A 27,184-nucleotide genomic window follows, 5' to 3' on the forward strand; every position below is an offset into this window, starting at 1 on the left:
TTCAAAAACTAGACTTCTAGAGGGCCTGGTGCAAGTTGTGTGGCTGAGTCAGTACTAAATATATATCAACAAGGAGAGAGGTAGGGAGAATCAGAGACACTCTCTTGATCCCCGGTTAAGTATCAAACAACAAAAGAAGAGAGGTCTGGTCAAGCACAAAGCTACCAGAAATATGGAGCAAAGAGATAAGAGGGTAATTTTGATCACAGTCACTCTATTTGAGTAGGAAAGCCCTCACACACCGACCTGGTCAGTGTCATGCTTCATCATCGGGCCCCACCGAAGAGACCGAGTGTCTCTTCGGTGTGCTGCGACGCCAGAAAGACTGCGGAGCTGGTCGTGTGGGGAGGACGTGTTGTGGAAATTATAAGATTAAAAGTGACTAACAGGGTATCAAAAAAACTTTTAATGAGTGATCCCTAAGACACGTGTAAGTGGTATATGTGTCTGAATTTAAGAGCCACGGTTATTAGGGTTTTGGTTAAATTCAGCTAAATACCACGAGTTTTAAAATTAATCAGTCAACATGTTTCTGCCTTACTTGTGGTATATATTCACCATGGCATTCTTCAGGACTATACCCCGGCGGTATGGACACTCTAATAGTCCACCCTGACCTGGGGGCGTGAAAGTGAAAAAAGGAAAAGTGAAAAAAGTGCTTAAAAATTAGAAGAGCAATTGCTCATTCCAAAAAAGCCCCAATTTCAGGGGTGTATCAGCACCTGTAAGAGAAAATACACAGACAAACAGATATGGACATACATACGATTAGTATATGCCATCGTAGACTTATCATAGTGCTCCTAAGATGGTGGCAAACCTTTGTGTGCACACAGTAACTGATATCTTATGCACCATCCAAGTAGCCCTTGGGGATATTGTACATGCTAAGAGGTGGAGTGCTAAAGGTGGTTAAAAACTACTATTGTAGTGAGGGAGATAAAAACACAATGTGAATTCTCCATGAGGAGGGATCAATTTGACCAAATGGTCGGTGACCCCCCTAAGATGGTAAGTATGGAGAGCATCTCACTTTTAAAACAGGGCGCTACTAGCACCATGGGTCTCGGGAGGAGGATCGGAGCGCGCTTGGCACATCCTAGGAAAAGAAGGAATTAAATGTCAGCGCAACCCATACAGCACACAGGTACTTAGCTTATGGTGATCGTAATAGACGTTCCGCTGGGGATGCAGACTCACGCCCTCAGCGCTCACAACCCGCTTGTCAACCTGCAAGATTCCTCTGAACCGGACCCCGACGATGGAGAGCGGGGCCGGTAAATGAGTTTAAGAGCGCTTTGTTTTCGTTTGCGCGCTCGATTCCGGGTTGGGCGTGTCTCGCTCAGAGCGAGGCTTGGAGCGCACACGCCCACTTGGGCGGGGTGCGCTTCGGATCAAAACGAGGCTTGGAATAGAAAGCCTATCCCTGCGCTATGCCTGAAGGAGGTTTTGGCACGCTGGGGGTTGTTAAGGCAACCGAGAGCGCTCGTTGCTTGTTAGAAATAATTTTAAGAAATCAGATCTTTAAATGGGCGAATTCCCTAACTCTAGGGATATAGGCACTGCTAACATTAAGTGGGTAAATGGATAGTGTCAGAGCAGAAGTGCACATACTGTTGGAGAAATTGCGTTTTTAGACAGACATAGATCAATCTTTGGGCATGATGTTGAAAAATGCGCAGAGTGTGGAGAAGCACCTAGTATTTGGTATTAGGTGAAATGTTTTATTCAGATCGCTTTTGTCACGTTATCAGCTATCGTTTCAGACACGTGAAGTTATGGGATTCATGATAGGACTGTGTTCCAGGGGATATCGTCGTTAAGGCCATTGGTATTTGTCCCCAGGCGGTATACCCAGCGCTGTTCTTTTTCGAACAGTCTATTTTGTACATTCCTTGTGCCATCTATAGCTTCAATAACAGTCCACCTCATGTCATTGGTGGTGTGATTTTTGTCTAGGAAATGGCGACTCAACTTCGTTGTTATTTTCTTGCACCTTATGTTACTCCGGTGCTCGCAGATCCGTTGTTTCACTTTTCTAGTGGTCATACCGACGAGGGAACACCTGAGTAACCTGGCAGGAAGACGACTCAGTAGCGAACCACACCCGGAGCAACCAGCAGCCGGGCCCGAGCGGAGTTTGAGTCTAGTGAACAACCTATCCACCAGAATACTAACCCCGGTGGAGATCCAAGTTTTGGAAAAAGGGCTAGGTTTTGTCCCTACAGCCAAACCAGATAAGTTCAAATTGCACTGTGAACTGGCAGGGTTTTTCTCCGTAAACTGAAACTAAAAGCGTTTTTCGATGGAAAAACAGATCCAATGGAATCAGTTAGGAAAGGTGACACAGGCTTAAGACCTAGCTCCACTTTCATCCCGCCTTCACACACAATACCAGCGGCCATAACTGCTTTTGAGCAAGCTGTATTTAAAGACCTAGAAGATTGCCAAAACCCGAGAATATTCGGGAATTTCAGTACTGCTGAATTCGAGGCATTGCAACAATTAAAAAACGACACCTCCATAACCATAAAGCCTGCGGACAAGGGCGGAGGGATCGTTATCCAGAATACAACTGACTATGAGATCACCTGTAAAAACCTACTCGGTGATGTTAGAAATTACACTCCACTGACATCGGACCCAACCCCTGACCTCACAAAAAGGATCAGCTCTCTGGTAAAACAAGCAGAGGATCAAGACCATATATCCAAGAACGAAGCGGCATTTCTGAATAATACAAGTAGCACTATACCCTACTTTTATACTTTGCCGAAAATGCATAAGAACAAACTACCACCACCTGGACGCCCAATCGTCTCAGGAATTGGGTCGCTTCTAGAGCCGTTATCACAATTCTGTGATCACTTTCTAAAACCGTTAGTACAGTCTACACCAACCTACCTGAAGGACACAAAAAGCCTGTTGCGTCTGCTGACAGAGATCACATTCCCTGAAAACTCTATCACCCTTGTAACATTAGATGTGGAAAGCCTCTACACAAGCATTCCGCAGGATGACACAATCGAGGTCCTCACAAAGGTACTTGATTCAACCAACTGGGAATTCCAGACACCGAAAAAGTTCATTATCGATTGTGCCACTATAGCACTGAAAGAGAACTTTTTTTCATTCAAAGACCAACTGTACCTACAATGCTCTGGGACATCCATGGGCAGTACTTTCGCGCCGAGCGTGGCGGGGCTGTATGTGGCAGATTTTGAGGCCAAACATATCCTGCCACCAAATGCCACCTTCCTTTCGTCAATGCTTCTGTGGAAACGCTACATTGACGACATTCTGCTCATTTGGAACGGTAGTGATAATGACTTGGTAAATTTCCTTTCATGGATCAACACCCTAGACCCCAATTTAAGATTTACCAACACTACAAGCAGAAGAGAAATTGTGTTCTTAGATGTGGTGATCTCAATCAGTGGAACCACACTGGCCACAAAAACCCACAACAAACCGACTGCAAAGAATAACCTCCTGGAATTTAACAGCTTCCATCCGCGTCCGCTGAAGGAAAATCTCCCTTACAGACAATACCTCAGGCTACGAAGGAACTGCAGCACGACCACAGATTTCAAAGACCAATCAGTCACTCTGACGGAAAAACTAAAAAATAGAGGCTATCCTACTTCCACCTTGAATAAAGGATTCAAAAGAGCTAAAAATCAGCCAAGGGAGTCCCTCCTTGAAGAAAAGACTAACAATCCAGAACAGATCCCACTTACCTGTGTCACCACATACAGCAGTCTCTCAAACATCATGAAAAAGAGCATAAACAAACATTGGAATATTGTGAAAACCTTTAAAAAGGACTGGGAAAAACCTCTTTTTTCTTTTAAAAAGGGACGCAGTTTAAGAGATGCGCTGGTCCACACACGCCCAAAAGAGAAACCACAAAACACGACACCATCAGTAACAACATCATGGGGTCTCCCTAAAATTACCGGGCACTACCCCTGCTCGGACTGTAGTGTCTGTCACTTAACACAAGCTACCAAAACTCTGACACTGGAAGAAGGGAAAGTGTGGACCCAACGTGAACATACCAATTGCAACTCAATCAATGTGATCTATCTGATCACGTGTCCCTGCCACTTCCGGTACGTCGGTATGACCACTAGAAAAGTGAAACAACGGATCTGCGAGCACCGGAGTAACATAAGGTGCAAGAAAATAACAACGAAGTTGAGTCGCCATTTCCTAGACAAAAATCACACCACCAATGACATGAGGTGGACTGTTATTGAAGCTATAGATGGCACAAGGAATGTACAAAATAGACTGTTCGAAAAAGAACAGCGCTGGGTATACCGCCTGGGGACAAATACCAATGGCCTTAACGACGATATCCCCTGGAACACAGTCCTATCATGAATCCCATAACTTCACGTGTCTGAAACGATAGCTGATAACGTGACAAAAGCGATCTGAATAAAACATTTCACCTAATACCAAATACTAGGTGCTTTTCCACACTCTGCGCATTTTTCAACATCATGCCCAAAGATTGATCTATGTCTGTCTAAAAACGCAATTTCTCCAACAGTATGTGCACTTCTGCTCTGACACTATCCATTTACCCACTTAATGTTAGCAGTGCCTATATCCCTAGAGTTAGGGAATTCGCCCATTTAAAGATCTGATTTCTTAAAATTATTTCTAACAAGCAACGAGCGCTCTCGGTTGCCTTAACAACCCCCAGCGTGCCAAAACCTCCTTCAGGCATAGCGCAGGGATAGGCTTTCTATTCCAAGCCTCGTTTTGATCCGAAGCGCACCCCGCCCAAGTGGGCGTGTGCGCTCCAAGCCTCGCTCTGAGCGAGACACGCCCAACCCGGAATCGAGCGCGCAAACGAAAACAAAGCGCTCTTAAACTCATTTACCGGCCCCGCTCTCCATCGTCGGGGTCCGGTTCAGAGGAATCTTGCAGGTTGACAAGCGGGTTGTGAGCGCTGAGGGCGTGAGTCTGCATCCCCAGCGGAACGTCTATTACGATCACCATAAGCTAAGTACCTGTGTGCTGTATGGGTTGCGCTGACATTTAATTCCTTCTTTTCCTAGGATGTGCCAAGCGCTCTCCGATCCTCCTCCCGAGACCCATGGTGCTAGTAGCGCCCTGTTTTAAAAGTGAGATGCTCTCCATACTTACCATCTTAGGGGGGTCACCGACCATTTGGTCAAATTGATCCCTCCTCATGGAGAATTCACATCGTGTTTTTATCTCCCTCACTACAATAGTAGTTTTTAACCACCTTTAGCACTCCACCTCTTAGCATGCACAATATCCCCAAGGGCTACTTGGATGGTGCATAAGATATCAGTTACTGTGTGCAAACAAAGGTTTGCCACCATCTTAGGAGCACTATGATAAGTCTACGATGGCATATACTAATCGTATGTATGTCCATATCTGTTTGTCTGTGTATTTTCTCTTACAGGTGCTGATACACCCCTGAAATTGGGGCTTTTTTGGAATGAGCAATTGCTCTTCTAATTTTTAAGCACTTTTTTCACTTTTCCTTTTTTCACTTTCACGCCCCCAGGTCAGGGTGGACTATTAGAGTGTCCATACCGCCGGGGTATAGTCCTGAAGAATGCCATGGTGAATATATACCACAAGTAAGGCAGAAACATGTTGACTGATTAATTTTAAAACTCGTGGTATTTAGCTGAATTTAACCAAAACCCTAATAACCTTGGCTCTTAAATTCAGACACATATACCACTTACACGTGTCTTAGGGATCACTCATTAAAAGTTTTTTTGATACCCTGTTAGTCACTTTTAATCTTATAATTTCCACAACACGTCCTCCCCACACGACCAGCTCCGCAGTCTTTCTGGCGTCGCAGCACACCGAAGAGACACTCGGTCTCTTCGGTGGGGCCCGATGATGAAGCATGACACTGACCAGGTCGGTGTGTGAGGGCTTTCCTACTCAAATAGAGTGACTGTGATCAAAATTACCCTCTTATCTCTTTGCTCCATATTTCTGGTAGCTTTGTGCTTGACCAGACCTCTCTTCTTTTGAGTCAGTACTAATACATCATCATAAAAACGTTTATCCAATTTTACAATACAAGCATACACGTACATATAAAAATCCATCAAGATAAAAATTCACAAATAAGTTTCACGACATACAATACCACTGGAGGTATCCCCTACTGTACCGCTTTATAAACCCCCACAAGGAACATTGATACATTATTGCATATTAACTCTGAATGTAAAAGTTGTAGGACAAAAGAGCTGGCCTGACTTGATCAGAGGCATGGCTTAAAAAAATTAGTTTAAAAAAAAATTATGTGGAAGCTGCGCAAACATAGGACATTTCATCACAATGTGCAAGGTACTAATTTATGGATTGATGTGCAAGGTACTAATTTATGGATTGATGTGCAAGGTACTAATTTATGGATTGATGTGCAAGGTACTAATTTATGGATTGATGTGCAAGGTACTAATTTATGGATTGGCTTACTTTTAGACCCGTCCTTTGACTCGTTATCTGCCAGTGAAAAAGGAAGATTTTGACCTTCGGGGTCACATTGAGTCGGCCGGTCACAATGTGGAGACATGCTACCATGTGTCAGTCACAGAGAAGACATGCAGAGGCTTTCTTGTAAAGATGGGAGGGAAAATCAAAACTTGGAAAAAGCGGTGGTTTGTGTTTGACCGAAGCAAGAGGACATTTTGCTACTATGCAGGTAGGTGGAGACATTTATGTCTTTGTGAAAAAAAATCACAATCATTTTGTGTAAACTGGATGGAGGCTGTGTTGAAAGTATACAACAGAGTTGGTGAGAGGGTGATAAGTAGTTTGATGAGTGATATTTGGATGTATGATTGAGTCTCAGAATGACTCTCTGAGTGTGCCAATGTGTTGGATGGAAAGCCAAGTGAAAGATTGGGGAGTAAGTGGGTTAATGAGTGAGTGCATGAGGATTTAAATTTGTTTATGCTTACTTAGTTTTCCTATTTGTTAAATGCTGTTGTAGGAAACTTTGATCGAAATGGCACACCCTAAAAATGGATTGTTTCAAACCAGTGCTTAATTTGTAAAAAACAAAAGAAGTGCTAGGTCCCTCGTCAGGAGGTCACTACAGCTTGCACCACCCACTGCCACTATTAGTGCTGCCAATGACAGTATCCACACAACTACTAACCATCACACTGCTACAAGTTTAACAATTCAGACTGTCAAGGCCCACAAATCTATATGAATGGCTTGGTCGGCAAGTATTAGTTATTTTGAATGCATATTGAATGATTTAACTACTGCTGTTCTACTAATCTTTAAACTACACAAACTGCACCACCGTGTGGCAGCTGTCACAAGTGCCAGCACTTACAAATAAGTGCTAGTGCCGAGCATCAGAAACCATTGCCTCAAACTAAGCACTGCCTTAAACACAGCAAGAGCTTGGTTTTCACACCAACTTTTATATCTGCCCTTTATTCTCAAATTTCTGTCTTCCTTAACCTTAAATGCTACGACTATGCAGATGATACACTTATCATTCTAAAAATAGATGGCCCAGTAGATGGATTGAGAAGACTTAGAGATTGCCTCTGTGCCTTAGATGCATGAATGATGATTCATCACCTAAAGCACAACACTTCAAAGACAGACTGTGGTACAAATTCCAACCTATAGACATAAGGCACAAGGAACTTAATGACCCTCCAGCTATGTCAAGAGAAGTGAGAAACCTAGTGGTAACCGTGGACTCAGATCTGTCCTTGATAACAATGTCATTGAGGTCACAAGGAGTACCTTTTACACAATGAAAAAACCCATGCTTACTTCACCAACAAAATGTAAAAGCTATTCTCGCTCTTGTGATCTCCAAGTTCAGCAATACCAGTCACCTAGGCCTTGGCACCCCATGTCATCATAAGCAACATTGTAATATTCCTAAACACTGCTGGAAAACCAGTGGTGCTGGAATAAATGTCAAAGTGGGAGTGCTAGCCAATGCGTATCTCTCGGACATGTGGGGTTTTCCGGGGAATCCAGAGCAGTGGCGATACTTGCACAAAGATTCCCCCCCTTTCAAAACCACAAGAGTCTGGGCAAACCAACAGGACCATTCTTGGGGTACAGAGATTTGGAGGTGCACAGGACCTAGTTAATGCATGCCCTCTTCTCGCCTACACCGCAAAACAATGGACAAAGTAGGTCTGATACTTCTGGAAGCAGGGAACACATTGACATTAGTGAAAGGGGACTTCAACAAAACCATGGCACATTGCCTAGATAGGTCGGGCCTCAACAGGCAAAGGCCCACAGTCTATACCACTGTCCCAGTTCACTAGGGTGTTGGCACTGTGGAGACTCCAGCATCACACTTAGATAGCATGCTGTGCTGAGACAGAGTACCATGGATGAAGTATTTCTGACCATAGGCAGCTGCTAATCACCCTAGATTGTGGAAGACGAGGTGCGAGAGGACAATGGAGATTTAATGTCTGCAATCTTCTGGACCCAGACACTGCCAAGCAGCTACGACTGGACTAGGAAACATACTTTGAGGAAAATAAAGACTCAGTAGATTCCACTGTTATAGTATGAGAGGCTTACAAAATAGCCCTGCTGGACAATATACAAACACAGGTGGCCGGTAAAAAACTGCCACAGATAAGGCACTGGCCATCCTTGAATACTGCATCCTAGCATTAAAACAGCATGCTATTGCACTAACAGAGGCCACCATCCTCCGGCAGTTAGCCACCGCTAGGGAGGATTACTGTGCTGCTGCAGAAGAGCCGACTTCTAGTCATTACCTGTCCACCAGGAGGAAATTTTATGATGTGGGGAAAAGCCTGACACCTACTGGCCTGGCTAAGGTGCAGGGAAGAAAAGGAATGCTGGGTTGGGAGCTCATTACCCCGACAGGGGAAACACTGACTGACAGTGCACATAGCCCAGGAATTCACTCGATACTAGTGTGCTTTGTACACAGAGCGGCCGCTAGCATGCAATCAGCAGATGGAGCGATTCCCGAGAAAAATGCACCTCTCGACCCTGTCACAGGAGGACCTGCAATTGCCAGCGGGGGATATGACTATTGAGGAGCTCACGGACGTACTCGTGGCAACACAGAGTGGCAAGACGCCGGGACACAAAGGACTGCCAGTAGAGCTGTTCAAAAGAATGGCGTGGCTGCTGGGACCACTCGTACTACAAATGTTTAAGCAGGCATGCACACAGAATCGGTTACCACTGGACCTTCGCTACACAATGATTGCAATAATACATAAAGAGGGGAAACCCAGGACAAACTGTGCGTCCTACCGCCCCAATTCACTCCTTAATGTTGAGACCAAATTACTGGCCGAAATACTGATCCATAGACTCAACAAAGTCATTACATCACTCATTCCCTGTGACCAAAAAGGGGTTATGCCTCTCAGATCCACTTGGCTGAACCTGCAGCGGCTGTATAATTGGTTTGATGCCGTTTAGGAGGTAGATACCCCCTGGCCATAACCTCTACTAATGCTGAGAAAGGATTTGACTCCATCCACTGTTCTTACTTTACCCTACTGCTAAAACATTTTGCTTTCAGGACCTGTTTTTGTAGCTTGGTGGCCCTCCTTAACTTGGAAAGCACGTCGACGGTACGAATGAATGGAAATGTGTCCGAGATTTTACCACTGGAAGGAGGGACCACTCAGGGGTGCCCTCTCTGTCTCCTGCCTGCATGTGGAGCCCCATGTGCCTGGATTAGACCCATACACAGCGATAGCGATATTGGAGCCATGGTGGAATGGTTGAAAGACAGAATCTCCCTATCTGCCGACGATGTCCTTTTATAACTTTCAGATCCCGAAACTAGGCTAGGTACCCTCCTTGATATTTTTGTCACCTTCAGTATTATTATGGATACAGAATCAACTGACACAAAGCGGTGCTACATCAGGTGGGGGACTGGAACCTGGGCTATGCTGTTGAGACTCTCCAATCAGTGGTGGACAATGGATTCAGATACCTAGGCATCTTTGTTATTAATAACCAAGAGCAATTAATGAGGTTTAACCTAGACGGAATGGAGATGCGCAGCGACATAGCTAGATGGCATATTCTGCCTCTAACACTTCTAGGCAGAGCAGCCCTCTTCAAAATGCTCACTCACAAAACTGTTGGATGTCACGCAGGACACTTCCAACTTGATCCCTGAATCCTACTTTCTAAAACTGTACAGGGAAATAAGATTACTGCTGTGGGACGGGACCACCCCTCTTATAGCCCGGAAAACAAACTATAGATCTGTGTATAGTGGGGGATTGCTCTACCGCACTTACGGGCATACTATTGGGCCTCTCAGCTCCAGACTATTATTGGCTGGGTCGATGTCCTGGCTTCAGACCTGCAGTCTGGTTGGACAGGTGCACCATGGTGGGGCCTACCTGGGAGCAATACTTCTATGATGGCAAAAATAGAAGGTCACTGCCTACCCCAGCCTAGGTGCCACTGGCGACTTGGGATAGAGTGTGAGCCCACATGGTATGGAAAGGGAGAGTCACAATGGCAACCTCATTATGGATAGGTTTAATACCTAAGGAAGTGCCCAGGGTTAAGGTATTCACCAGAAGGGACCTTATAGCAATCTCAAGGATTGAGGTTGTTGTAGGGAATGGAGAAATCAACAATGCATATAAGTACACACAGCTACGACACACCCTCCACGCTGAAGGGGTAGAGTGGGAGGACCTGCCCGAGTTTGTCCCCCTGGAAGGTCTCCTTCCCTGGTAACCACTGAGCAGGTGGGCGGTCGACCCACTGTACAAGAACATTATAAACAATACCCCAGAAAATCTAGAGGGTACACAATAGCGATGGAAAGAGGTCATGGGTGAGATGGAGAATGTGGACTGGGAGGCCACCCTGATGCATCCCCAAGAGTTTGCCATACGATCACACTTCCGCCTGATCCAAATGAAGATCCTATCCGGGTCTCCTTGGTCCGGGTAAAGCTTCATAAAATGGGGAAGATCCCTTCACCCAAATGTCTAATTTCTTAGAAGCCAAGAGGCTGAGGGTTCATTCTACCACACTCTATGGGGTGCCAAAATATTTAAAAATGCTGAGACACAATACTGCAGGAACTTTAGTGCTGTCCTGGGAGAGGAGATACCACATAATCCCCAATTCATTCTTATTAGAATCATGGCAGACATTGATCTACCTAGGAAAAAGCTGATCTTTGGAGCACTAGGATTGATAGTGGTGAAGTGGGATATCGTACAGTCCTGGGGCTCACCTACTCTGCCTACAAAAGCCCAGTGGCTTGCTGGGATGGACATATGTACGGGGCACAGACAGTTGTATATGCAGCTAGAGGTTGTCCATAGAAATTTGGATCGGTTATGGAGGATGTGGAGAGAACATGATGGACTGCCATTTACTGACCAGCACGGATCCACCCAACAGTATCGCGATACGGAGTCCTAGCGGCAACCACACAAAACGCCCAGCAGGAGTGGCATTGTTTACCTGAGAATACCTGGAGCCGACTTAGATTACTGGAGACACAACGGACTAGTCTGGCCCCTACTTTTCAGATTGATCTCCTTGGCTATCAGTGTCCTAAGTGTATGTGCACTACGGTTTTATGATCCGCCTCACATCTGTATGTTATAATCTCACATTGTATGTTACATTTGAAAATGTTAATAAAACATTTTCTTTTAAATAGCTCAGGGATATACTAAGGAGCCATGGATCACATTAGCAATCTGCATGTTTGAGCTTGGGGAATCCTGACCAACAACAAAAAATACAGAGTTCCCCGGGTAAAGTCAACTAAATGACTGGCATGAGCCTCTCTCTCATTGAGTCAAGCAGAAAGGGTGAGTGTTGTGAACCCTTTTCGGAATTTTTAGGGATACCTCACACAGGTCACCGGTTGGACGACACTTGTAATCCCACCCGGTGATCGTCCAGCGTCATCATCGGTATCCTGCCCCTGCGACAGACTGGCGGTGCAATGCCTGTCGGGCAACAACGGATGTCGCACTTTGGCGGGGATCTTCTATTCCTTAGCCAAAGGGTGTGTGGGTGTGAGGGGCCTAAAAAAGGAAGGGGTTTGTGGTTGTGCAAAAGTGAGCGTGAGTGTGGTTTAAAAAAAGTCAGTAGAGTCCAAATAATGAATTTTTAATGGCATGGCTCACTGCTTTATTAAAACAATAAGGGGTATTGAGGCGGGACAATCAAGGTAGTAAAAGCCTCATTCAACCCTTAGTGAACGTATGGTCAACATGTTTCTTGCCACGAAGGCAATTCGTCAGGACCAAAAAACAGTGCTCATATAATTGCTGGGGATCCCTCAGTGATCAGAGGAATCCAGTATACGACCTGGTGTGTGTCGTATGGTAATCCTTCGTCAGGACCCTTCCCAGAACCGTATTACTAAGAGTGGAGCTCCCTCGCGCTGACCTGGTGGGGCCAGAACTCGGTGTGAGACACCTGATTGTTCTTGGCAGAGGGCGTCTAGGCACCTACCCCTCCCACTCCGGATGATACCGCAGGACAGCCGGTTGGGGAATCCTGGACACATGTAATTGAAGTAGTATCAGGGTGTGCCAGTGGCAGAGGGTATTGTAGCCAGCAGAAAAAAACAGGTTGCCCAACCAGAAGTATGTCATGAATTAAATGAATGTGACATGGCTCCTAGATACTCACAGTGGTAATTGACGGCTAACAAACACTCTGTTCTGAATATTCTGCAATATAGGAGCGGGCTTCCTCAGCACTTTATCAAATGCTAAGGTTTCCAGTTTTTCAGCTAAAGATGCAATATCAAAGTTAAGTCCCTGCCAAAAATATAATTGTATTTTAGCAACAAATCTTTTTTTTTGCTTCTGCTTATTATTCGTTTATTTGCTAAGGTTTGCTAAGCGGGCTCACTATCTTGCATGAATTAAAGGGGTGTTCTCTGCAGCTGCTTCCAAAGTACACGGATAAGGAAATCACAGGAAAAAGCTTTACGTAAGGTTGATGGGAGGTGAATAATGCATTCAAGTCAGAACCACAAAAGTTAGAAAATAAGCCTGTCAAGGTAGTAAGTAAACATAGTCTCTGCCTTAGTAGCTAAAATGTAGCAGTGATTTGGGTATAAGAGATTGAATCTGTCGCTGAAAGGCGTAAAACCTCAAATGTTCAAGCCTAAATTAGTGGAGTAAGAAATTAAGCTCATTGGTAATTGACCACATGCATTATTGATTTGTGTATTTTTATTTACTAAAACATTTGATATTGATGAGATGATGTTGCTAATTACGTGTCATTGCACAGTGTGGGATGAAACATTTCAGATCGCAATCTTATATTTTCACTGATATCCCATTCAAGCCCTCTGAATGCAATTTAACCTTCAATATTTTATCAATGTGGTCCTACATCACATTATTATTTCTTACAGATAAGCATGAAACCAAATTAAAAGGAGTCATATATTTCCAAGCCATTGAAGAAGTTTATTATGATCACCTCAAAAATGCACACAAGGTAACAATCTACATATTTCATGCAGATTTATTTTGTAGATAAATCGAAAGTGATGCTATTTATGATGTAATCATACTCATTTTCAAGTAAATGGAGCCTTGTATAGTTATTCATCAAGAACATTTCAGTTCATTGGTTGGTTGAGATGAGACACCATGTTTTATCTAGGTAGATCCATTGTTTTCTATCTGCGGTCTCAGCTGAGAATGAGTGGAAGTGAAAGATGAGAGTGTCACTTGTATATAAGCTAAGTTTGTGTCCAATGAAACAATCTTAAATAAATGGAAACTAAGAGTTAAAAAGAAGCACATTCATAAGTTAAGCAGTTAAGCAAGAGTAACTGGTTAAACCAAGAAAAACTTTTTTTATACTTGTTACAGTACAATTTGAGTACCAGCCATTGAGAATTAAAAAACACTGGTTGGTATTTATTTTATGATATGCATAGTGTGATTTCATTGAAAATATAACTTGGAAATGGAGACTCGCGGAAAGTGTGCTCAAGACATTAATGTTTTTATTCAATGTAAACTATGCCCTTTATGAGCAGGCACTTGACATCTGTAAATTATGAAATTCAGAAAACTTTGGACTGGGAAGCTGTTAACACCAATAGTGCAGCACTGTATGTTTCTTGTTCGATAACAAGCACTTGACTATATTTTCTGTGTTCTAGAGTCCAAATCCATTGTTCACGTTCAGTGTGAAAACGCATGACAGAATATACTATATGGTTGCACCGACGCCAGAAGCCATGAGGATATGGATGGACGTTATTGTAACAGGGGCAGAAGGATACACGTACTTCATGATATAATGCAATACAATTGTAGTTAAAGATCTTCTTTGACAAGTTTCTGTCCAAAAACTATTGGAGTCAGCCAAACAACACCAGCTATTCTCTATGATAACATTCGGAAATCAGTACAACGATCATGCAGAAATTCATATTCTGAAGGCCCGGCAGGCAAAGAATAATTTGCATCAGTGGACTTTATGGCAGCAAAAGACTTGACTCTACAACACCTGATATTACAACGTGTGAACATTTTTTTTATTTTTTTATACATTTTTTCATATACATTTTTATGTACCCTATATTTTATTTTGTATAATTATTTCGGTTTTTTACGCCTTAATGCCCATGGACAGGCAGGCTTGTCCATGGTGGGGTTTTCAGTGGACTGGTAGATTGATTGAACATTTCACCAATTACCAGTACCTTGGCCACAATGATTAACAATGGGATCATGTGTAGGGGCGATGGTCATCTTTGTTTAATCAGCGACAGGCAGTCACAGTAATGCCTCATAAAAGAGTGATCACCCATGTGCTAACGAACCATGTTACACAATACTAAGTTGTCTGTGGTTAATGTTTTAATTTCTGCATATATATTAATTTTATTGTGCTGAAGAGAAATGTGAATTGTATTAGCACATTCCGTTAGTACAAACAGAATCATTCCACAATTTATTAACAGATTGTTTGGATCACACAGAATAACATTTTGAGCTAATGAGACAGTCATATTCTTTGGAAGGGTACACAGGGCCACTGGGTAGTCTACTAGAATAATTATGCCTTTGGAGGTTCCATCAATTTCAGTTGATGTCAAGGACATAATGTAGATATTGGTAAATAGCTTAGTACCAAGACCAACAACATGCAGCCCTCCTTTGGATACCAGCTTTAAAAATAGCACCACTAGCAAGTTTGTAGATGCAGAGTGCTGGAGTGGAGAAGGGAGGGTATAGGTTGGTGGAATTGTTCACATAGATTAACTGTCCCAATAACGTAGTACATATTATGTAGTAGACTGAGAGCTCTGAGTGGTCTATGTTTTCGGTAGGGATCCAATGAATGATCAATAAGGTTCTTTCTTCTGACTTCCATTATATTTTCACATACCCACAGTATTATAGCACACACTTTGGGCTTTATGAAGCTTGTCTCCAATTTACTGTGACTCTGAGAGACTGGATTGCTGATTAGGAAAGGCTGAGAGCATCTGTTTTAGAAAGCACTTGCAAAGGTGAGCGCCAAACTCTTCAATGCTTGTGTGCACTTTACAAAATGCAGATGGTGCTGTTAAGTATATTAAGAGACTGCTGCAGTACTAGTCTAAGCTGTCATGAGGGCCTTGCAGTTCTTACTAAAATTATCAATCGTATGAACTGTAGGCTTGTGTCTACAATAAGTGTAGAGTTGCTATTTTTTGAGATTCATAAATAACTCTCTAGTCAGCCCAATAATATCTGATAATACTATGTCCTATCCTCACAATCATGCAGATGTCTGTTGGCTGGTATTCCCAAGTTTAGTTTCAGAGCATATGTACAGTTGCACACTTGTTTCCACTTTTTTGTCCACTTGAGAAATATTTTTCCACGTATAAATATTTGTTTCTTCAGACCTGCTAACATGTGGTAGTGTGTACCCTGCAACCCAATTAGTTGAACTTGTTGTCCTGTACATTTAAGTGTGCATGATGAGTGACAGATGCACAGAGAATGTTTATGAATACTTAGAAATAACAACTTTGTAAGTGGGCCAACATGCCATTTACATGACACCTTCCCAGCACTGTCATCCCTTGGTATCACAAGCATTCCCACACACTCCTAAACGTCAAGCTGTAGAAAGTCTGCAAAGCTGGGCCGTATGATATATAGTTCCCTAAGGGTGCAGTGGGTGTGCTTGGCAGTTGTTTGTACCCCTGGTGCACTTTGGTATTACAAAAGGGCCACCGGAGGCTTGCATGGTCCACTCTGTCATATGTATTACACCAGTGCAAAATATGAGCCCGCCCCCGGCAGAGTCCCTTGGTAGTCGGGAAAGGGGTGCCTTGGTGCCCACCCCTGCAGTCAAGTTGAGTAATTACATTTAAGCCTAGATGTCTGTCTGCAGTGAAAGGCAGACCGAAGGCCTTAATCAGCCTTTCACTAATACTCTGTTCACAGTGCAGGCACAATTGCACACTAGTAAGAATACATAAAGGCATAGAGTGGAACACCTGTAATACAACCCCTAGAGGATTTCCCACCATGATCAAAAAAAATAATTTTAAGAAATCTCCAGAAATCCAAATTTCTGTGAATTCGTATTTAAGGATTGTGAGTGTAAATTCCCTTGTTTTTGCCCATACGTGTCACCTATATATTTTCATAATTAACACTTGTGACTCTTTTCCATACATCTGTAACACGGATTCCTAGCTCCAAAAACATGGTTAAGCAGATATTGATGGGAAACTAAGTAGCAATGTATAGGTGGATGTTTAGGAGCAAGGATAATTGGTTGTGTGTCAGTGTAACAAAACAATATCGATTGAAGTAAATTAAAGCCTCCCTGGATATTTTACAAATTCTGACTGTATAGATAAATAAAACTAGAGGTGTTATATGAAGACATCCTTCTAGCAGACAATCATACCCTATGTACCAAAGATGACAGCTGAAAGCGCAGATTTGTGTGTGATAATTGCAGTTCATTTTATCTGAGGGGAAAGAGCATACCTTGATTTATCCAAAACTACATGACATACGGGTGCAGTTTTGAGAAGGGTTCTGGTTTCATACTTGATGTGTTAACAAGGAGATCAGACCCAATGCTGTCTGTTTCTGCCACGTTGTGTCGCCTTGAAAATGATAATGTATAGCCTTACCCTAATTGTATAATTGAATATATGTAGCCGATTGAATCGAATGCCTGCCTGCAGAATGCCTTAGAGCCCTGTATAGCTTGGGGGGGGGGGGAGGGGGGGTGGCAGGGGGGCTGGCAGGGACTAAGCAAATCAGACAGGTTAGCAGGCGGGCGCTGGTGGTGTCACAATCAGGCAGGCAGGCATAGCACTGGTGGAGTCGATAATGGCCAGGACGGATGTGTGAGCATGCCAACAACCCTCTAGCCACACTGTCCTATCACCAGCCAACCCCACACCCGACAGGGAGCCCGTGGCCTAATGCCTACCCACACACTATTCCCCAGGTGCCTCAGAGCCACTGCAAGCTTATAGCACTAATTTGCACCAGGCTTTCAGTGATTCCGCTGACTCCAAACCTTAGGGGGGCAGACCGACTGGCTGACTGGCTGGCAAGCAGACGTGGGTCAAGTGGGGAGAGCACTGAGCCTGGGACCCCGAGAGACTAGGAGGACCCAGCCTGCAACAGCTCCCCCAGCAAGCCTTCAACAGGCCCCCAGCTGCCCGTCACCTGTGCTCCTGCTGTCCATGCTATGCACTCCTGTGCCTCTCTGCTGCGCTTTACTTCACCTGCTTACCCCTCTGCTCTCAGAATTCCGCTTCCGCATGATAGATATAATTAAACGTATGCTTCTTTCTGATTTGGTTAAAAATCTTGCCATAGTTTTCAGTGATCATTTAATGTTCCTCCTGTCCTGTTGGTTGATTTACCTCCATTCAAAGAAATTATCAGCATACTGATATAGGGAGCACAAGTCACCTGGGTCGTTGTTGGCATATTTGTGCTTTTATTTCCTACTCTGTTCTTGGTACCGACTTTGAATCTTGAAACCTAAGAGTTTGGTAAGACTGCACACAGATGTTTCCAGTTTGTCATGAGGTTTTACCTACATTCAATTCCTCATATTCCATTCCAAATATATTCAGAAACTGGGCTTTACTAATGGTCGGTCATCTCCAATGGTCTGTATTCACAGAACCAGCACAAAATGACCTTGATTCACCTTATCCTTTCAGACATGTATTAGCAAACCCCTAGGGTTCCACAAAAAGATGATTTGATTCATGTGTAGCAAACAGTTCTCTATTGCCATATTTAGTACAGTTCTCTGCTGCAGTCACCTTCTCTGTTATGAAATACGTCCTTGTCTGCCATGTTTAGCCTCAATCATTCTCCCTAAATATATAATTTCTGGTTTGCGGAAAACAAAGGTGTGTAAACTGTCATCATACTTTAGTCCTACTATTTACTCTCTCCTGCAGGTGTACCTTTTCATATACTGGCATCTCTCCTGTTAAGTTGTACGCTGTAGACCCTCTACAGTTTGATTGTTCTCCCATTCGGCCAGTATTTTCACCTGGCCTAATATATGACTTGAAGCAGTTTTTTATAGATTGGTTTTGCAGTAGAGAACCAAACTTCTTCTCTCCAATACGAATATATCATCCACAGCAAACAAACACATTTTCTATTGGAATATTAAGTTCACAGTGCTTGGCCTCCAAAAAATGAACAAACAAATTTGCCACAGATCCCTCCATTGTAACTGATATTCTACCTGCATTCGCTGCAGCTCACTTAGGTTTTTCTTCCACACAGTGATTGGCTTAAAATGTATTTTCACTAACAAAAGAGTGTCCCACGTTCTAACTCACTTGAGCCTATGTCCTGCTTCATTTTGTAGCAATGTCTACGCTTTTGCTACTGTATGTCTTTTCAACATAGAGGGGAGTGTGATACAAGTCCTCTACTCCATGATTGTTTGTGTAATGACTTTCAATCTTCCATGCCAAAGAATGGACAACACACCTATGTTATATTGTTATATTATTACATGTTGCATATTAGATGTCGCATTTACGCAATAACGTCTAGTTTATAAGTGGTATTTATGTTTATTTATAGTTAAAGTCAATTGTACAAAACCAAAGATTTATTGTTTATAACTATTTCCATCAGTCTATGCCAGCTGTGTCTATATTGCGTGCCTTTGTTTTCCATCACCACTTTTTCCTATTCTTGTCTTTGGATGTGATTTGCCTGCCCTTTATATCATGTGGGCATTTGAACAATTTGTGTGCATCGCATTGACAAATGACTCTAACAGCCCACCATTTGTAGGCATCAGTGCCAGTGGGCGTACTGAGAAGACTGTGCAGCTGGTCACTGCCTGGCATCATGAAGAGTTGAATGAAGATGATCTACAATGTGCCACATCAGGATTTCAGAGGACTTTACTTTTCTGACTGTCTAACCCATTTTGTCATCAAAACTGCCCTTTGTGCGTATTCATGCAGCTATTATAATTGGTAAGAATTCTTGCAGTATTATAACTTGTATAGTTTAAACTTACATTTTACCCCCCTCCCTGCAAGATAGAGGTAATACGATAGACCTATGACGTGACTTTTATCTATTATTTTTTTGGAAGCCGTACAGTGGGTCTAAAGAGAGCAACAACTAATTTGGAGCGGATTTGATAACACTTAGCGTCACGTTTAAATCTCAAAATTGTGTTGGAAAGTAGCCCCAACGTAACACTTTGTGCTACTTTGCATCAGGCAGGTGTTCCATGGTCAGTTTGGGATGGGCTGTTCCTGTTGTAGCTGGGTGAAGACTGATCTGCATATGGCAGAGCCTAAACTGAAGTGGCACGGTGAGCAAAAGAACAATGGGTTGGAAAACTACCCTGAACAATTGCCAGTGGTTAGACTTATTGCAAGCATTGCTCCCATCACTTATGTGCATTTGATGCTCCCATGCAACCACCCATGGATTTTGATGCAAAGCCCAATCTACTCAAGACAGCGCTGCAATTTTTGTTGCTGTACTGTATTGCAGGAAGACATAGTAAATCTGCCCCTTTGTTTTGATTCAAATATGTGCATGAGAAATGAGCAGGCTGGCATACTTCATTTAGAGTGTAAGCCTTAAACAGCAATTATGTCCACATGTGCAATCTTTGGGCCTGATTCACAGAACTAACTTAAGACAAAATTCTAAATTTACTACCATTTTGGTATTCACAGAAGGCGCTTACTCATTTCGGTATTCACAGAAGTTAGGACTCCTAACTTTAGGACTCCTAAATGCCTTCTATGAATACCGAAAGTCTTAAAATTAGGATTTTTCTCAGTTTAGGAGTAGTAAATTTAGGACTCTTAACTTTAGGACTCCTTAATGCCTTCTGTGAATACCGAACGTCTTAAAGTTAGGATTTTTCTCAGTTTAGGAGTAGTAAAGTTAGGAGTCCTAACTTCACTACTCCTAAACTGAGAAAATCCTAATTTCAAGACTTTCGGTATTCACAGAAGGCATTTAGGAGTCCTAACTTTACTACTACTAAACTGAGAAAAATCCTAATTTTAAGACTTTCGGTATTCACTGAAGGCATTTAGGAGTCCTAAAGTTAGGAGTCATAATTTTACTACTACTAAACTGAGAAAAATCCTAATTTTAAGACTTTCAGTATTCACAGAAGGCATTTAGAAGTCTTAAAGTTAGGAGTCCTAACTTCTGTGAATACTGAAATGAGTAAGTAGCTTCGGTGAATACCAAAATGAGTAAGTGCCTTCTTTGAATACCAAAATGGTAGTAAGTTTAGGATTTTGTCTTAGGTTAGTTCTGTGAATCGGGCCCACCCTTTTTAAAAACATACTAAAATGAAAGTGTAGGAATATATTTTATCATGGCAAATAAAGCAAACAGTAAAATTATTTATTTTGAAACTGGTTAAGGAGTTATGAGTGTCACCGTAAATAAATATTGAATGCTGTATCGGTCAACAAGGGACAAGAGAGCTTTAGCACAAAAAATGTTCACACAAAAGCACAACAAGTTATGAAGGAGACCAGCTTTAATCTGAGAGTGGACTACTTTATGCTGGCACAGCAGCCTTTGACATTTTCACAAAATTCATGCTATTGTACTCTGAACCTCCGCCCAATAGATATAACAAAAAACCCAACTATGGCGCCATTTAGGATGGCGGACGGACCTGCGTCCGTCCGCCACCCCGAGGTGGAGGGACTGTCCGCAGGGGCGGCGGCGGTCCCTCCGGTGGAATTAGGATGTGACCGCCACCCTGGCGGTCACATCCCGCATACTTAACATTGCGGCGGGTGCTGCTTGAAGCAGCACCCGCCGCAAGGTCAAAAATGCATGCTGTGCATGTGCTTGCACAAAGCGGCAGCCACCGTGCGGTACCCCCCCATGTGCACCCCCCACCCCCCCTTCACCCTGGGGCCCGCAATGGGCCCCCAAAGGAAAGACCGTATGCCTTTCCGTGGCGGAAAGGCATGTCCTGAAGCTCATCCTAATATGGCTGGCGGTGTCTGATAGACACCGCCACCGTATTAGAGCTTTTCCGCCACGGTCGGAAGGCGACCGCAGGCGAAAAGCGGCGGACGGTCTTCCCGTGAGCCGATGACCCCCCAGCCACCCTAATGTGGCAGGGGTCTTTTCATTCACCACAGCGGTGAATCCGCATCCTCCGGGCCGGCGGTGGCTTCCGCTGGCCCGGAGGATGCGGATTCACCGCAATCCTGATCGACCCCTAAGTTAGCTGCCTTTTGTACACATTGTTGAAGAGTCAGATGCTATTTTTATATTTATATTTCGCATATGTAAAACCAAAACATATAAACAGATTACATTTTTTACATGTGTTGAAGTTTAGGTTGCCACCACTATATTGGTGGTGAGTGGTAGGTACATCAATGTAAAGAAATTGTCCCACTTATTTCAAGACATAGAATTTTTTCATCATTACAGAGTGATTGTCAACACCCTTGCCAGCTTCTGGAGGTTCTGAAAACCATACCAGCCTCTATATTTCTTCTAAATCTGTGTCCTTTATTTTGATAACCTGGATACGCAAGACTAATTGAATTGTCAATTTCTTTTTAAAGTAATGATATCTCCTGTTTTTAAAGCAATGTGATCATCTACATTTATGTATCTTTTTCCACTGGGTTAACTCATGGATGGGATTCCCAGTTACATTAATTCTTATTTATGCATGATGAAATAAATTACTTTGATGTTTTTTATTAATTATTTGTATTGATATTCTTTTTTTTTTAGATTCGGAAAGATATATGTTGTTACACAGCGCACATTTATTTTTGTAGTGTACATTTTTAGATCCCGCATTTTTGTGGAGATGTCCTGTATGCTCTTGTGTTTAGGCCTGGACAGGAAACCAAAATGGACCTAGGCAAAAATGTTCAATGCAGCTCCACACTGCAAGAAGCCAGGACTAAAATGGAACCATTGTCTCCTACGTGCAGCACATTAGAAAAATACCAGAGTTGTAAAATGGCGAGTCTGGACCTGCACTACACTACAGGGCACATTTCTTGCAGTTACATTCAGGGCATGGACTGGCTGTAGCGGGCACCAGGCATTTTCCCAGAGGGCCAGAAGGGTAGGGCCGGTTTTAGAGAAGTGAGGCTTTACCAGACCTTCTATTGTTAAAGCTATCATTATGGCTATCACGGTTCCATAGCCGGGGTAATCGATCCTGTAAGCTCATGTCTAAGTGTACCTAACTGAGAACTTCATATGGAGGAAGCATAGCGCTTGATTTAGTTGTAGTTTCCCAATTCTTTAGTTCTTACAAGTTTTTGTATAGAATTCACAATAGAAAGAGTCACTGACTGTTGAGATAGATGTTTTTGCTTGTATCATTGTAGTGGATTATTTATTTCCAATATATTGGAATTCATACTTTCTCTTTTCTGCAGTAAGAGTAGAGTTTTTAATGGCCCATTGATCTAATTCAAATATGTACTCATATGGATTGTAGTAGTATGAAAGCTATTTCACAATAGAACAGTACCCATCGTAGGTAGTTTGTAGCACTTCTTCACCGAGGTACTGACATATAAGGTGGTTAATCTTGTTTTAAAATTCCTACGGTTAATATTGAGTCTCCTTTTAGTTGTTTGGCTGTCAATATAAGACATTTGGGAAGCAAATAGAAAAGCAAAGGAAAATGCACAAGGTCAGTATAACATGCAACTAAAGAGAATTTTGGCACTGTATAAGCAAAATAAACTACTCCCAAACAATTCTCTTGGGTAATATGTAAAAGCAAGCAAATGGATGTTCTATGTGAATTCATTATACATAACCAAAGAGGGAAGCAGTAGTCTAACTAGCCACTAGCAAGTAGCAAAGTACATAATATCGACTAGAGCTAAGAGCAAGGAAACATATTCAATTGCAAAATCATCAATTTATTTACAGCGAATTGACTCAATACAAGTCCCCTGGGCTACCACAGAAATAATCTTGCAAATATTAATAACAAAGGGGCCAGATGGAGCAACAGGACCTATTGGGCAACCCCTTGCAATGTTTAAACCTATTGAAAATTATTGGCTTAAACTATTGCTCAGATTATTCAATTCCTGCTGTTTGACCAGTATAGTTCCAGAATCATGGCAACGAGCGATTTTCCACCCAAGTACAAATATGGCTGAAAGTCAGGTACCTCAATTTACAAGCTAATAGCCCTGCTCAACGTTGATTCTAAATATTATGCAAAACTGCTCCTAAAAGAGCTTTGTGCCTGGGCAATAGGTCAGAACATTTTGTCATGGTTACAAACTGGGTTGAGAGCCAACTGCGGAACAACAGATAATATTGTAGTTCATTCATTGGTAACGCATAGGGCACTAGCAAAGGCAGCCATTTGTTTGTCTGTTTTGTTGACTTAAAAAAAGCTTTTGACAGTACTGATAAATAATTGCTTAGGAGAAAAAAAATAATGGGGCATCCTGAACACCATGCTACAAGCAATTATTGCATGTTAGTCCAGTATTTGGATCCAAGTAAAGATAGGTTTTTTTTACTGACAAAGAAAACAAACTAAATGAGGGATCCCGAAAACCTTGCTACAAGCAATTATTGCACGTTACTCCAAAAATTAGATTCAAATAAAGCTAGATGACAAATCTTAACTGACAAACAAAATATATATAAATAAAAGCCTCAAACAAGGCTGTGTATTAACACCACTATTAGTCAATGTATATATGGTGACATTGACTCAACTGTAAGGAAACCTAGAGCATTTCCTCCAACATTAAATGGGTTAAGCAGGAGTATACTGCAATAAGCAGAGGATACTGCACTTCTGATTATACCAACATAGACATCCAACATACATTAAAAACTAAAATATATACTGTACATTTAACAAGTTGGAAATAAATCATGATAAAACTAAGGTGGTAGTGTTTTTGAGTCACCAACATACCAAAAAGATGCTGTTCCTCCAGGACAAATCAAATCTTCATACAATTAACTCAGGTAGATTTCAAAGCTAACGTATCATTTAATAAACATCTTTAAACTTTGGAAGTTAAAACTAGTACATTGAAAATTAATTTTCTAAAACTATTAAAAAAAAATTGGCTTAACCAAAAATAATACCTCTATTGGATACAATAAAAGGACATTATTGTGAGTACTCATCTATAGACTCAAAGCATTTCTGTGAAGATTTGATATATGGCTTTATAAGACCCATAGCAATTTATATAAAACTATTTTTGTATTAATGAATTTAAGCACACAAGAACAAATCTGCTTAGAGTTTAAATTAATCTATCAATTTCTGGCACAAAATACAAAGAACTTAAGATGTTGGTGCAAACTAAAATTTGCTGAAGAAAAAACTTTTAAAAGCCATTTTAAGGCAAGAACCTAACTCAGTAGGTCTTGCAAACATAGTCCCCGGCATCAAATAGACAATGAGGTAAGTAAAGATCTTAAGACGAAGCCACCATGGGAATTAGGTATTTCATTTCAAGCTTGAATTTTTTTTGGTTAAAACGCATCAACTTGAAATCCACAATCGAAGATGATATCAAATTTAAACAAAGGACTCACCACAAGATAGTACTTCCGAGCTATGACTCAAATGATATTCGATTATGACATCAAGTGGCACTGCCACAGGAACAGAGAATTCAACATCTTCAACTCTAATTTGGTCTTTGATTTGGGAGAAGTCACACAGCCATGGAAATTCAAGAGGCCAAACATCTATTTTCATTTTTGTGACTCTAAGACTGAAACTTTGGCCCACCTAGTCTGCTGTTGTGCTACATTTTTGAACGAGTACCAGGAGGTTTTAACACCATCTTTTCATTGCCTAAAAGTGCGATGGTGCAACAATGCAATAGAGGCTTGCTTCAATAGCCTAGATGGTGATGTAATAAGTAGCTTTATCAAATTAATGAACACTGTATCAAAGTGTTTTTAGAAAAAGGTCATAAACACAATGAAATCAGCTGGGGCAAAAGTTACACAAAAATTGGATTAAGTTCTGTTATTGTGGTATTAATATTAACAATAATTGGTTGTTAAGGTGAGACATATAGATGTATTTTAAATTGTAATTATTGATTCCTTTCATATTCATTTTGTTGTAATTAACTATCAAAAGTTATTATTAATTCCTTCATACATTTATTCATACACGCATAGTCTAAGATGTGTATGGGCTCTGCATTCGTCTCTTTAATTTGACTGCGATGACTGTTATCTATCATGCGGTAGTCTATCCTTGAGTATGTTTGAAGGGGGAAACTATTTAAGGTAAACTCCCAGGTGTCAGGGTGTTGTTTCTTCCATTCATCATTAAGTTCCCGCTTTGCTAATTTTGCACATTAGTTTGAGACAACTTGAGGTATGGCATTTGCATATATTTTTAAAAAAAATATTTTTATTGACTTTTTCCCCCCATTTTTTTGGGTAAAGGGCACACCACAGCTAAAAAAAACATATTCATACATAGAGAACCAAAGAACAAGCACAGCAACCACCAGAAAAAAATCAAATGATACATGGCAGATCTCAATATATGTTCTGCTTCCCTTATTATAATTCAAGCGCTTATACCTTCTCCTTAACTCATATTCTATCCATAAAAAGAAAGACCCCAAAACAAGGAGAAAGGGGAAAAAAACCCAGTACAGAAAAAAGAGATAAGGAACTAAATATCATTATTCTCATTATTCCACCTAGTTATTGGCTCCCAGATTTTTAATCCAAGCTTCCTCCCCCTCCTTCCCTTTCTAGCGTAAATTGCCTTTTCCAAACTATATATCCTAAGTATCCTAGCTAACCACTGTTGATACGTCGGTGGCACTTGGTCGAGCCACGCTGCAGCAATACACAATCTTAGTACTGCCATAGCCACTAACACAAAGTACCCATCTTCACTCAGGGTACCATCCGCCTTCACACCCAACATAATTATCGAGGGCGTTAAGTTAAGTGGTATGGCTAGTGCCCTCTTCATAAATGTCTCAATCCCTTTCAAAATCATACAGAGATGTAGGCATGTTGAAAATATATGGATAATATCAGCCTGCAAACTTCCACATCTAGGGCAGTTAATCCCCGATAGCCCCCCCCCCCCATTGCGCTATCTTTGCTGGGGTGTAATATAGCCGATACAATGTTTTGTAATGCTGCGCCTGGAGGGCTGCGGAACACAAAACGTACATGCCCATTTCTAATAAGGTTTTAAAACAATCCCTTTCTACCTCCAACTTACTTGCCCAACTCTCCCCCCATTTCTCCAAGTCATCCTGGTTAGTTTCAATTAACTCATAATAAAACCGCTTAATAGTACAGCTTGTTCCACCCTGTGCCACCTCCATTATAGCATTTTTTGCAAACCCCATAGGCCCCCGTTATATTTGCCAAAAAACTTCTTACTTGCAGATACTTAAAGAATTGCCTTGTATCCACCCCATACTTTAACTGAATCTCAGAAAACTGTAACATACCCTGTGTCCCCATAACATCCCCAATCTTTATGATTCCTTTTCTAGCCCATTCTTTTAAGATCGCATCTGAAAAAATATCTTGAGGGAATGCTGGATTATCTACCATTCTGGTGTATCTATTGTATCTACCTAAGCCGT

The 27,184-nt window shown here is 41.9% G+C and overlaps 1 protein-coding gene across 2 annotated transcripts in view; it reads left to right on the forward strand.

Annotated features, from left to right (window-relative positions):
• The window catches only part of PHLDB2 (pleckstrin homology like domain family B member 2), a 491,624-nt gene extending 474,687 nt beyond the window's left edge, over positions 1 to 16,937 (forward strand). For both annotated transcript variants that reach the window (XM_086934418.1, XM_086934419.1), the window contains 3 exons: positions 6,505 to 6,724; positions 13,445 to 13,530; positions 14,207 to 16,937. In XM_086934418.1, the coding sequence (XP_086790544.1) occupies positions 6,505 to 6,724; positions 13,445 to 13,530; positions 14,207 to 14,347 (447 nt within the window). In that variant the 3' untranslated portion in view covers positions 14,348 to 16,937. The remainder of the gene's footprint in view (positions 1 to 6,504; positions 6,725 to 13,444; positions 13,531 to 14,206) is intronic.
• Positions 16,938 to 27,184: the final 10,247 nt, after the last annotated feature.

The sequence above is a fragment of the Lissotriton vulgaris genome, chromosome 8, assembly GCF_964263255.1.
Source record: "Lissotriton vulgaris chromosome 8, aLisVul1.2, whole genome shotgun sequence".
Taxonomy (NCBI): domain Eukaryota; kingdom Metazoa; phylum Chordata; class Amphibia; order Caudata; family Salamandridae; genus Lissotriton; species Lissotriton vulgaris.